This window comes from Pyrgilauda ruficollis, unplaced genomic scaffold (assembly GCF_017590135.1).
Source record: "Pyrgilauda ruficollis isolate IOZ18807 unplaced genomic scaffold, ASM1759013v1 scaffold57, whole genome shotgun sequence".
NCBI lineage: Eukaryota > Metazoa > Chordata > Aves > Passeriformes > Passeridae > Pyrgilauda > Pyrgilauda ruficollis.
The window spans coordinates 3,624,255-3,636,170 of NW_024527377.1; the positions used below are offsets into that span (position 1 = coordinate 3,624,255).

At 36.2% G+C, this 11,916-nt stretch overlaps 1 protein-coding gene across 4 annotated transcripts in view; it reads left to right on the plus strand.

The window, feature by feature from the left end:
- CNOT6 (CCR4-NOT transcription complex subunit 6) overlaps nucleotides 1-10,858 on the plus strand; it is a 32,326-nt gene extending 21,468 nt beyond the window's left edge. For all 4 annotated transcript variants that reach the window (XM_041481879.1, XM_041481880.1, XM_041481878.1 and 1 more), the window contains 7 exons: nucleotides 55-123; nucleotides 1,521-1,678; nucleotides 2,187-2,341; nucleotides 3,310-3,464; nucleotides 4,433-4,663; nucleotides 5,922-6,124; nucleotides 6,780-10,858. In XM_041481879.1, coding sequence (XP_041337813.1) covers nucleotides 55-123; nucleotides 1,521-1,678; nucleotides 2,187-2,341; nucleotides 3,310-3,464; nucleotides 4,433-4,663; nucleotides 5,922-6,124; nucleotides 6,780-6,992 — 1,184 coding nt within the window. In that variant the 3' untranslated portion in view covers nucleotides 6,993-10,858. The remainder of the gene's footprint in view (nucleotides 1-54; nucleotides 124-1,520; nucleotides 1,679-2,186; nucleotides 2,342-3,309; nucleotides 3,465-4,432; nucleotides 4,664-5,921; nucleotides 6,125-6,779) is intronic.
- The last annotated feature ends 1,058 nt before the right edge of the window (nucleotides 10,859-11,916 follow it).

Genomic DNA, 11,916 nt, shown 5'->3' on the forward strand with positions numbered 1-11,916 from the left:
TTAAATAAATGTGATTATCACTTGTTGTGTCTCTATTTTAAAATGTTCCCATAGTTTCGACAGAACAGCCACCTCCAAGATCCTGGATTATGTTGCAAGAACCAGACCGTACAAGACCAACAGGTACTGTAACACTTCAAGGATTTCTCAGTTCTTCTATTTTCCTTTTAATAAAAGCTGTTGATCTTTACTGGAAAAGAAGTTAATGCTTAAATTAACCAATCATCTGTGCAGTGCTGACCAGCCAGCTGAAGTCATTCTATCCCAGTTGGAACACCTGTTCCAGATTTACCCATCTTTCACTCTGAAGTAATTTATTTTTAATTAACGTCCCCCTCACAGGAATTGAAACTGTTGTCCACAATTAGTTAAATGGTGGAATTATAACAGGCTTAATTTAACATTCATTGAAGAATAAGAAACTGAAGCATTTGAGCATGATTTCCAAAAAATGTACAATTGTTTTAAGTAACCAGGGTGTCATCCTTGATTCAACATTTTTCTTGCTGGTGAGATTCAGGTCATGTTTAATTCTTTGCTATTTTTTTTCCTGCATAAATTGTTTAAAATACAGTCTTTTCTATTTACCTGCACACCAAAAATCTTAGTGTATTTCTCAATTATTGCAGTGTCAGGACTGATAATTCTCCCATTATTAAGGTGATTGCTTCAAAGATCACAATATTAATGCAGTTTCTGTTTTTCTGTCTCCTATTTATTTGTTTTCAAAATGCTAGGCTTTGACCCTAGCCAGACCAAGATCGTTTTCTTCAATTTTCTATATCTTCAAACAGTGGTCTTGTTTCTTTTTTCTGCATTTGAGAGGAGCTTCCACGTATCTCATTGTTGTACTTCAAATTCTTTAAGTGCTTTTTAAAAACAAACAAACCTATAAAACCCAACAAAAAAACCCCCCAAATCCATGCTGCTGGATTACCTGTCAAGTTGCCCCAGCCTATCTCATTACTGCTCCTGTTTCAAATTAATACAGAGAGGAGATATTTCTTGTCCTATGCCTGAATGGCTTTTTGAGGTGGAAATATTTGAGGGGTTAATTTGCCTACACTTTTTCTTTGTGTGAAAGGATCCTCACCCTGCCTATGGATCTGTTACAGTCTGTGGTGGCAATAATTGAGGTAGATTTTAAAGAATCTAATTGTAGACTTGCAGACCTTTGTGTAGCTGGCAAATACAAGTATTCAAATACACTTACTTTGGGTTTTTCACAGTACAGCACCACTTAGCAAAAAACACATTTTTCTGCTCTTCACTGTGTTAACCATATAAAGGGGGTGTTGGTTTTCTAATTAAATGCTAGAAGACAGCTGCCATAAGTCCAAACATGTAATTTGTCTCCCTAGAAGAACTAACAATTTTTTTTAGCACCAATACACATGCTGTGTTTTGGTTGAAAGAAATGAAGCGTGAATTGATAAATTTGCAGAAGACAAAAGTCAAGAAAATAATTGTATTTTTTTTTTTTAATCTATCAGTGTGTAAGTAAAATTATTGTTCTGCAGCCTTGTTCTCTGTCATGTGTTACAACGTCCTCTGTGACAAATATGCCACCCGGCAGCTGTATGGCTATTGTCCATCCTGGGCCTTGAACTGGGAATACAGAAAAAAAGCCATTATGCAGGAAATACTGAGCTGCAATGCTGACATCATAAGTCTGCAGGTAAAAAAAATACACCATTCTTTCTTTTCCTTTTCTATTCCCGTGTGCTGGTTTCTTCACATTAAGTGTATTTTTAGTAAACAGTCTGTTTTCAAAACCTTCTGCAAACAAAAGAAAAAGAGGTGATGTTTAGAACATTATTTGTTGCTTGACATCAAAAGAAGGCTCTCAGCCCCCGCAGTTGGAATGGGAACCAGCAGCCCCTGATCAAAGCAGTGTTGGTGGGGGTGTCTTTGTGCCTGTGTGTGTATGTGGGGCTGTAATTGACACATTTTCAAATAAGAGGCTTGAGATAATCATAACTCCAGGGATTGCAGAAATTAATTTATATTTTCTTAAAATAGGGATATTGCTCTTGAATTTGCATTCTCTGATGTACTTAATTCTTAGATTTTTTTCCCCTTAAATCTAATTTGAAAGTGATTTACACTTCTGAAGAGTCTAAGTAATATTTGTCTTCTATATTTTGCTAATAGTACATTCATGCTGTGCTGCCTTAACTTTACAGGAGGTTGAAACAGAGCAGTACTACAGTTTTTTCCTGGTAGAATTGAAAGAACGTGGCTATAATGGATTCTTCAGTCCAAAATCTAGAGCTAGGACAATGTCAGAACAGGAAAGAAAACATGTTGATGGTTGTGCAATATTTTTCAAAACAGAAAAGTAAGTGATGTGGTTTTCTAAGCCTTCTGTTGTCTCTTGCTGTCTTTTACATAATTTCTCAGGTGGGTCTTACAGTTCACACAGCTGGGCTTTAACTGTACTTTTGTAGCCAGGCAGGGTTTTGATAAAGAGCATTCCTACCCCCGGAAAGACTGGTTTGTAATGACAGAGATCATTCTGTGTGGAATTAGCCATAAAAAATTTAACACTGAAATATTGAGTTGAATGAGATTTCATTCTGTTTGAGCACTGCTGGTTGGGAGTTCACTGAATTATCCTTCACTTGTTGAGTCTAATAATTGAAAATTAAGAAAATAAGGGAAAATGAAGCAGATTTTCTTGCCTTTTGGTTTTGGTTTTTTTTTTTTTTTTGAGTAAAGGAATTTATAATCCCCCAAACTGCAGAAATAAGGTCTCAGATGACATTGACTTTTTGATACATTAGCCTTTGGTAAAGCAAGCAACAAGGGATCACTGCACACTTCTGTAAAAAAGCCCTGATCATTTAAGAGCTGCAGCACTTACTGGTTGTGTCATATTGCACTTGTACAACTTTGGATGTGATGGTAATAATGTCCCTTTCTGCTTCCATTCCTGTGTGTCCATAAGTAAATGTAGGTGCCAGGTTTGCAACCTAGTGTCTTGGAAAATTATTTACTCCCTCTCTGTTAAATCTGCATATTTGAACTAGGAACAGATGCAGAGTTAGAAACAAGCATGACTTTTCTAAAATACCTCTCTAGATAAACAAAATATTTTAATTGTAACTAAGGTACTATAAACTACATGAAAATTGCTATGAAAACTGTATCACTTGATTTCAATTTGGGATTTTATGAAATGACGTAACTGGCTGAGATTTTCACATCATAAATGTGTTTGAGCTTTAATTAAAAGGAGAATTACTGATAACATTTCCAACTGGATCAGGCTGCTGAAAACAATTACATTTGATGTTTTTCTTTCAGATTTACTTTGGTCCAAAAGCATACTGTTGAGTTCAATCAACTAGCAATGGCAAACTCAGAAGGTTCAGAGGCTATGCTGAACAGAGTTATGACAAAAGATAACATTGGAGTCGCTGTTCTGTTAGAACTGCGAAAGGAATTGATAGAAATGTCATGTAAGTCCCATTTCATTTATTTTTAAAATAGATGGTATTTTGTAAAGGAAAAAAAAAAAATTACTCTTGTTATAATAAACAAGAGAAACTAGGTTCTGCAGGTGAATTTGGCTTTGCAGATTGTATGTTCAGACAAATTTATTTCCAAAGAGGATTTTGGGGAAGAGTCATATTGCTTAAATGATGAGGGGTTATTTTCCCCCACTTGTATTTTTAAGGAAAAAAGATACAAAAATTTGAGTGATTTTGTTGTTTGGTTTTGGGTTTTTTTTCTTAAAACTATGTACAAGTATCAAAGAATCAGGTGGTGTTAGTTCTGTGTTTCTGGATCGTGTATCTCCATCATTTTAACTTATTTTCTTTGCTGTCATGCCTAAACAAACTGTTTGTTCTTCCCTGTCATTCTTCATTTAGGAAAGTAAATTGGCTTTATAAGTATCACAGTGGGAACCTACTCAACCTGTGTTATATTTATCCAAATGATATTTTATTAATTCAGATTGTAGCAAACAAGCCTTTTAAGAAACACTTCCAGCAAGAGAGGTAACTTAGAATGTGGATAACTTAGAATTCAGAGCTTTCTGCCTAATAAGATATGAACACAGCCTGTTTGCTATCATAGCCTGAGGAAAGCTGCTGTAATTTTTTAGAAAAATATTATTTGCCTGTAATTAGGATTATCCATTACTTATGTTAATTTTCTGTGAATACAAAAGCATTACATGTAACAAGATAGTCTGCTAATTGTCTTGAATGTGAAATATCATTCCTAATGCTTTCTATCAGCTAAAACACTTCTTAAATGTAAGAGGAATTATCTGACCCTCTTCATTCAACTGGTTTTAACCCTCTTGAAGTCATACTGGTATTGTATTTTTTTTGTCTCCTTAAACATTTTGTTTAAAATTTTGTAATACTGTTTTCTGTTGCTGACTGATTTTAAATAAATAACTGATTTTAAATTTTAGCTGGAAAGCCACATCTTGGGATGGAAAAGCAGCTAGTTCTTGTAGCTAATGCACATATGCATTGGGACCCAGATTATTCTGATGTGAAGCTGGTTCAGACTATGATGTTCCTGTCCGAGGTAAAGAACATTATTGATAAAGCTTCTCGTAGTCTCAAACCTGGTGTTTCGGGAGAACTTGGAACCATTCCACTTGTACTGTGTGCAGATCTCAATTCTCTACCAGACTCTGGTAAGAGTTCTATTTCTTATTCTTTAGACTATTTCAAGTGTGTAACAATTGTAAGTTTTTCTGTTTGGAGAATGCATTGTTTGATAATACAAGCTCTGTAGGTGCTGAGGACAGAGAAGGTAGGAGTGACGGAGGAGAGAGAACTGTTTCATTTGTGAGTGGCCTTATTGCTTGTTCTGTACTAGAGCTGTGTCTGGTCTTTCAGAAGCATTTCCACTGTGATTTTGTTCCCTGTTTTTAAAAATATCTTCCAAAAATAACTGAAAACATGAGTGTGTTGCTGATAATTTGGTTTTCCTAATTTTGTTGTGAAAAGATATTTTACCTTTAAATTTGCTACCATACAATCAGTTTCTGTCATGTTTTAGAACTTCTAAAATTCAGTACATCCCCTTCAGAAGGGGACTTTCCAGAGCTCTTTATTAGCACGGGACTTTGTTTCTTGACTTGGTGGCAACTTTATAAAAGTGCAAGGAAAGAACACATTCAGTGGCTGCCACCTTGCTTGCTCAGGTACCCAGCTGAAGTGCTGTACTCAAGAGCCATCCTTCATCTCCATTCCTGGTCCCCTTCCTTCTGGCTTCATCTTGGCAACTCTTAACATCTCTTAGGGTTTTAAGGAGCAGTTATTGGTCAGCAGTAATGGAAATGGGATTCTTTTTGATGCAAGGAAGGCCAGTATCACTAGTGCTGATTGCAATGACCAGTTCATGTGTCTCATTGTGTCTTCAGAGTAACTTAACTGCTTCTTTTACCTTCCAGAACTTTAACACAGCTATTCTGAAATTGAGGCACAACCATCATTTTATGTGACACAGATCTAATCAATTTGGCTTTGCAGCCTCTTTAAAGTTAACTTCTTTTGAAGTAGTGTTTCAGAAGTTGGCTTTTTTGCAACACTTTAGCTGAAGAATATTAAACAGCAGGACCTGAGCATAAAAGCAAGAAGAGGCAGCCAATAACTAGCATTGATAGAATTTTACTTCTGATTTTTTTTCATCTTCCCCTTCCCAATCTATGCCTTATTAATCTTCTCTTTTTTTCTAATCAAAGTGGGTCTCTTTGTTCTAGGTGACATTTGCTCTTGATACACGTTGCCCTGCTATATTTTAAAAGAACTGCTGTTGATTGTACTGTGTATTGTTAAGGTTTTGGTTACATAAAGCCTAAAGTTGCATGTCTGACTTTGACTACCTACATACACTTATTTGCTGAATGTTTGTTAATACCTTCTTGTTTGTAATCTGTCTCCTCACAGGTGTTGTTGAGTACTTGAGCACTGGTGGAGTGGAAACAAACCACAAAGATTTTAAGGAACTGAGATACAATGAAAGTCTTACTAACTTCAGCTGTAATGGAAAAAATGGGACAACAAATGGAAGAATTACGCATGGTTTCAAGTTGAAGAGTGCCTATGAGAATGGTCTAATGCCTTACACAAATTACACATTTGACTTCAAGGTAAGGACTTGCTTATATTTTGGAAAGGTTTTCCATTTCCAAGTGTAACTAATGTGATTTGCTCTGTGAAGTTGTTATAAGTTAATCTGTGTAGCTAAGTTCACCAAGTTTACACTTAAAACATAGCAAACTAAAATGCCCAACACTTTAGTCTCCTAGAAACCATCTTATTCTTTTTAATAACTTGCAACAGCTTTGCAAGAGTTGGGGTGCTCTTAACCTTCCCTGTAAACAGTAGGAGTTTGTGTTTTGATACTCCAAGCTAAATGACAGGGGCTCTTAAGCTGTCAAGTGCAAAGAAATAATCCATGTTGCTTCTGGAAAAGTCGAAGTCCTCTGTTGGGAAAACAGAGATTGTTTGTTTCCTCTTAAAAATCTGTGAAATGTGATTTGAAGCTCTGTAGGAGGTTGGAAATTGAAACCCCCAAAAGCATAGCAGAAGTGATAAAGGGTGGCCTTTTCTTTTCTTTTCCTAATGTATATTGAGCATCCCACTGCATATAGGAAGAAGAAATCTCCTAAATTGTGGTGTGCTATAGAGAAAGGAATGGGATATTTCATTACTTGTAACACTGAGCTCACCTCTTGTTTAGAATAACTTGAGACAAGAATAAATACTAACAAAAATCTTTTTTTTTTTTCCCTCTTGTTTTAGGGTATTATTGATTACATCTTCTACTCTAAACCTCAGCTAAACATTCTTGGCATTCTTGGACCTTTGGATCATCATTGGTTAATAGAGAACAATATAAGTGGTTGTCCACATCCACTCATCCCTTCTGACCACTTCTCACTTTTTGCACAACTGGAGCTTTTGCTGCCTTTCCTGCCTCCTGTAAATGGAATCCATCTCCCTGGCAGGAGGTAGTCAAATACATTTTAGAGGGCAACCTCAATCTAACTTGTACAATTGTAAAATCTGAATATAGAGGAGTGAGGTATGGCCAACAGGGATTTTTTTTCTTAATAATCTTAATCTTAAATCTAATTATTTGCTAAAGACATAGTAAAAGCCAGGTGCTATCAACAGACACAATTCTGAGCCCAATATACTTTGTATACTGTTCCACAGCGATTGGTGCGTTTGCACCTTTCTTTAATACATTACAATTAACCTTCCTGTTTCTTTTCTCCAACGTGACATTTTCATGCCTTGAAATAGGGAATTGTTATACAGTGTATTCTCTTTGCACAGTTATCTGTAGCACTACTTTTTTGAGGCCAGTAGGAACATCCACAGAACATTCTCCGTACTTCACTCCCTCCTTTTTCAGACTTGTTTGTAAAATATAGAATTTGAATTTAGCCTTTATTGATTGTATATGAACAACAGAAAACCTGATTTATGAGATTTTGTACTTTAAAAAAAAAAAAAGAAAAATCAGATTTGGAAAATGATTGTATTGTAAACTAAGGCTAAATTTTTATCTGTTTTCATGTGTTATAAAGGCCAGCGTGTAAAAGAGGTTGTCACAGGTTTTCTCTGCTAATGATTTGCACTGTTAGGGTTTTGTTAGCCCTTTTATACTACTTTTTATGTTCAATTGAGAACGTTGCTTTCAAAATCCAAACCTTTAAAATATTAATAACTTACAGAGATAATGAAATACATTCTATTTCTGATTAAACAAAAAGAAAGAGGCATAGAGTTCTCACAGAACAGATAAGCTGAGCAGTGAATATAAGTAGACCTGTATGGATTGAAAGTTATTGCTTATGTGTACACAGTCAGACATTTTTTTCATCTCTAATTTTTGAAGTAAAATCTAGGATACTTGTGTACAGCTTCTTCATTTCTCTTTTAAATATGTGTCCTATCTCCACTGTGCCTGCTTAAATTTGTTCTCAACTAGCACTGCCTGTGCATGCAGAGAGATCCTGTGCATCCTCTTTTATTTTTTTAAATAATGTTAACACTTGTGAAAATTTTATGAAGATACTTTTGTATAAGCTGTGGCATCTTTTTTCCTTTGTGAAGCATTGAATATCACACTTTGGAACATGTTCAGGTTATGGGTACACAGTTTCTAGCTTCTAACGCCCATGCACTGCTTCTTTCAGTGTCATTGCACAGTGCCGTTTTTCCCACTAAGAGTTACTATCATGTGGATTCTCTTTCGTTTGTGTGTTCCTCAGTTTCTGAAAGTATAATTCCTTGAAGATAAAAACCTAGCCCTACATTTTCTATTAATGAAGCAGTGTAAAATAAATGCATTTTCAATACAGGTCCCAAAGACAATTCTTCAGATCATATTTTAAAGTGACCAAGTCTTATTTTAAAGTGTCAAGCAAGACCGAAGTTATAGTGTACCCTCAGTGCCATTTGTGTCATGAAGCCAAGTATATAACAGCTTACAAATTTAACTTGTTTATTTGTATCCTAAAAGGGAGAATTCATCATCTCCTTAGACTAATACAACTTCAATAATAAATGTAAAAAAAAAAAAAATTAATAATGGATATAGAGCTTGGTCTTAAACAGCTTTTGTTTCAGCTGCGGGCAGGGAAGCAAAAGGACACTGAGCATTAAGAGAAAACTTTCTAAATATTGTGAATTTTTTATATATAAGAGAATTGATTGGTAATAATGATTCAAAATTTTATTGAAAAGTAGTCAGCACACAAGTGTGCTCAAACCGTTCTGTTTTAAGCTCAAAGTAAAAATTGCAAACAGTTCGGATGTGTAAAATGTACATTTTAAAATTTCAATACAAGAAATTTTGATCTTGAATCCTTGTCTGGGACCTGATCTCTTGGGGTTATCTTGTTTTGGTTTTAGTTGTAAAAACACCAAACATGTCCAGTTTATAATCAGTACATTGAAATGCTGGTAGTATTGCTGTAGTAGATTTAATGCGTAGTGTTATTTTTTTTCTGTTTGTTTTTTGGGGTTTTTTTGTAAAGTGTGAATAAAAGGTGTTTTACTCATGTTTCCTTAATGATGTCTTGGTAATGTACATCATGACAATTTCCAGTAATGATGAGCCAATTTAGCTTGTCAGACTAAGCAAACTATTTTTCTTTTCTGATATCTGGATTGTGTAAGGAGTCCAGAAAGCTTTACAGAAGGGGAAGGGAAGCACTTACTCATTTTGTATTTTTTTAGAGGGGGATAATTTACTTTAATAGATGCTGGAGCTTGAGTGCACTTGTTAGATTCTAAAGGTTTGAGCTTTATCCAGTATGTGTTCTCCTCTATTGCTTAGTCTTAAAAAAATATTTGAATTTATGACAGCATGTGAAAATATGGCCCCTTGTGCTTTTGGAGACACAACTGTTCCTGCTTAGTCACCTTATGGTCTAAGGGTCCATTTGAATAACCATTTCCTCCAGCTTTTATAGTAGTCCATCAGGTCCTGATTGAAAACCCTCTGAATCCATTGAAGACACTCCTTTGACTTCACTGGGTTTTGACTGGACAGCAGCTGTGACTCGGGGGCTGAAGGAAGGAAGGAGAAATGTTTTGAAAATAGGGAAAGACCAGATGGCACCAAAACAGAGCTGAGATAAACTTTGTCAAACAATCTCTCAAAGAAAATACATTCTTGTGTCAAACAAATCTAACTCAAAAGTCTCAATTTCCAGCTATAACATAGAATAAGGCAATAAACCGTGTCTTCACAAAATCAAGATGTTTGCTTCATAGTTTTTAACATGAAATGGTTATTTGCAATATTTTTATTCGAGGTAGTTTTGGGTGTTGCCATAATGTACCTTCAGTGTTCTTGTTGTAAAAGCACATACAGCAAAAGTCACAGAACATCCTTGGGATTGAAAGAATTTATTTAGGTAAGACCAGGCTTTTTTCCACTTAAAATACACTCTGCCATATCTTGTCTAGTTTTATTTACATTTACCAAGAGTTCTGGGTGTCAAAGTGTAAATTGAACTACACCCTTAAACAAAACAATTGTTTAGAGTACAAGACTAATACCACAAGTTACTGCTTTGAACATAACACAAGTAGGGGGGGAAAGAGCAGATAAATTGGTGTGTGTTGTAATTATTTTGTCCTTTTAGCAGCTTTAAATTAAAGGTAAATTTGGCTAGCATTGGACTGAACTGATTTTAAGAACATTGTATGCATCTCTGATATAACTTCAGCAAATCTCTCAAGGTTGTTTTTTTTTTTATAGCAGGCTTAGAAAATAGCTTATGCTTTGCTTTTTCAACCATGTATGAAAGACAAAATAATTGCAACACCATTGTGGGGGAGGGGGAAAAAGAAAACTAATTACACTGTAAAACTTTGAAAAGTTCAGTTAACCGCTTCAGTAGCAAAGCCTTTCTCATCCAGCCGGACACAGTATTTTTTAGTATGTTAACTGCTATTCTTTTCTTTTGGTTGCATAAATTTGTAACACTTAAGTGTCTTGGTATGTTTAAGTAGTGTCTAAAATAGAATATCTTAGTCTTTATTCACAGTACTTCTGTATAATGTGTAATGCACTGGACTAACTCTTGTTTACCATTCATGTAACAAAAACCAGCACATTATCTGCACTAAGCTCAAAGAATGTTGCATTTGTCTATAGGCAGCTCTTCAATAAGATAAATGGGAAACTGAATATGGTCTGATGGTAAACAAGGGCTTTTACTGTTCTCTTCAGTGGAACTTTCTTCTTGGTCAAATTTTAACTAGTTAGTATTATATTTATATACAGGGTCTTCTTTTTCTTTACCAATGTATTTTCCTACTCATAGCTGACCAATAAATCCAGTATCTGTTTCAAACCTTCTTGAAGTCTAATTCATATTTTAACTTGATTCATAAAGTTTTTCCTCAGGAGTTCCAGCTGAAGTGAGAGAAGTGTGTGAAGGGTATAATGGAAGCAACAGGAACTTGTTAATCCCAGAAGGACCTTGCTGTGCTTCCTGCTGCTTTCGAGATCTGCACACCAGAAATCTGCTCTGGTTGGGTTTGGATTGCAAAGTGAAGGCTTGATCAGAAGTGCCTCCAGAGCCTGTGGAGAACCCTGTCCAAACCTACTCAGAGCTCAACTCCTTGTCTTCATAGCTGGCCATCCTCTGACCTTCCAGGTCAGCTGTGCAGTGCAGGTTCTGTCTCGGTCCTGTAGACCTCTTATTGCTCCAGAAGCACAAAGTACACTTGGGGTCTGACAGCAGGAAGGGATTCAAATACTCAGTTTACTGTGGGAGGGAAACAAAGGGAAGACTTTTTCAACTTCTTTTTCAGGAGTGAGATTCAGCAAACTCTTGTCCTTGGTGTATTTTCATACCCTGTTCTTTCTCTGTGGGTGACACTGTCTCAGTGTCTGTAAGAGTGCAGCCTCACCACGTTTGGTGTGATGTTCCCATCACTGGCAGCAGGAAACAGCAGACACCTGAGCACACTTGTGTGTGTGGAGCACACACTGAAGCACCCAGCACCTCTCCTGGCACCACTGCCCTCCTCAGAGCCCATGGTCTGTGTGTTGGTGCTGCTTTGCCATGAAATAAATGATCTAGTTCTGTGTTCCAACACTCACCACAGGCCCCACAATGTTCAGCTTGTTTGTAGGTTTAAAATGTGCTCTCTTGAAGCAGCTGTAAGTCCCCAGCAGTGTGATGGGTCCCTTGCAGGCCTAGCTGTGATTTCTCTTTGGTTTTGTGTCTTGGGTGAGATGTTAATTCCCAACACATTTGCAGGATTGCCACTAGATGGTGCGGGAAACACAGACTTGAGCTCACACAGCCTGAACCTGCTTCAGTGCATGCAGAGTGTGGCTTGTAGAATTATTCTGAAGAATGTTTGTGGGAATTCAGGCCCACCTTTTCTGGTGGTAGCTGCT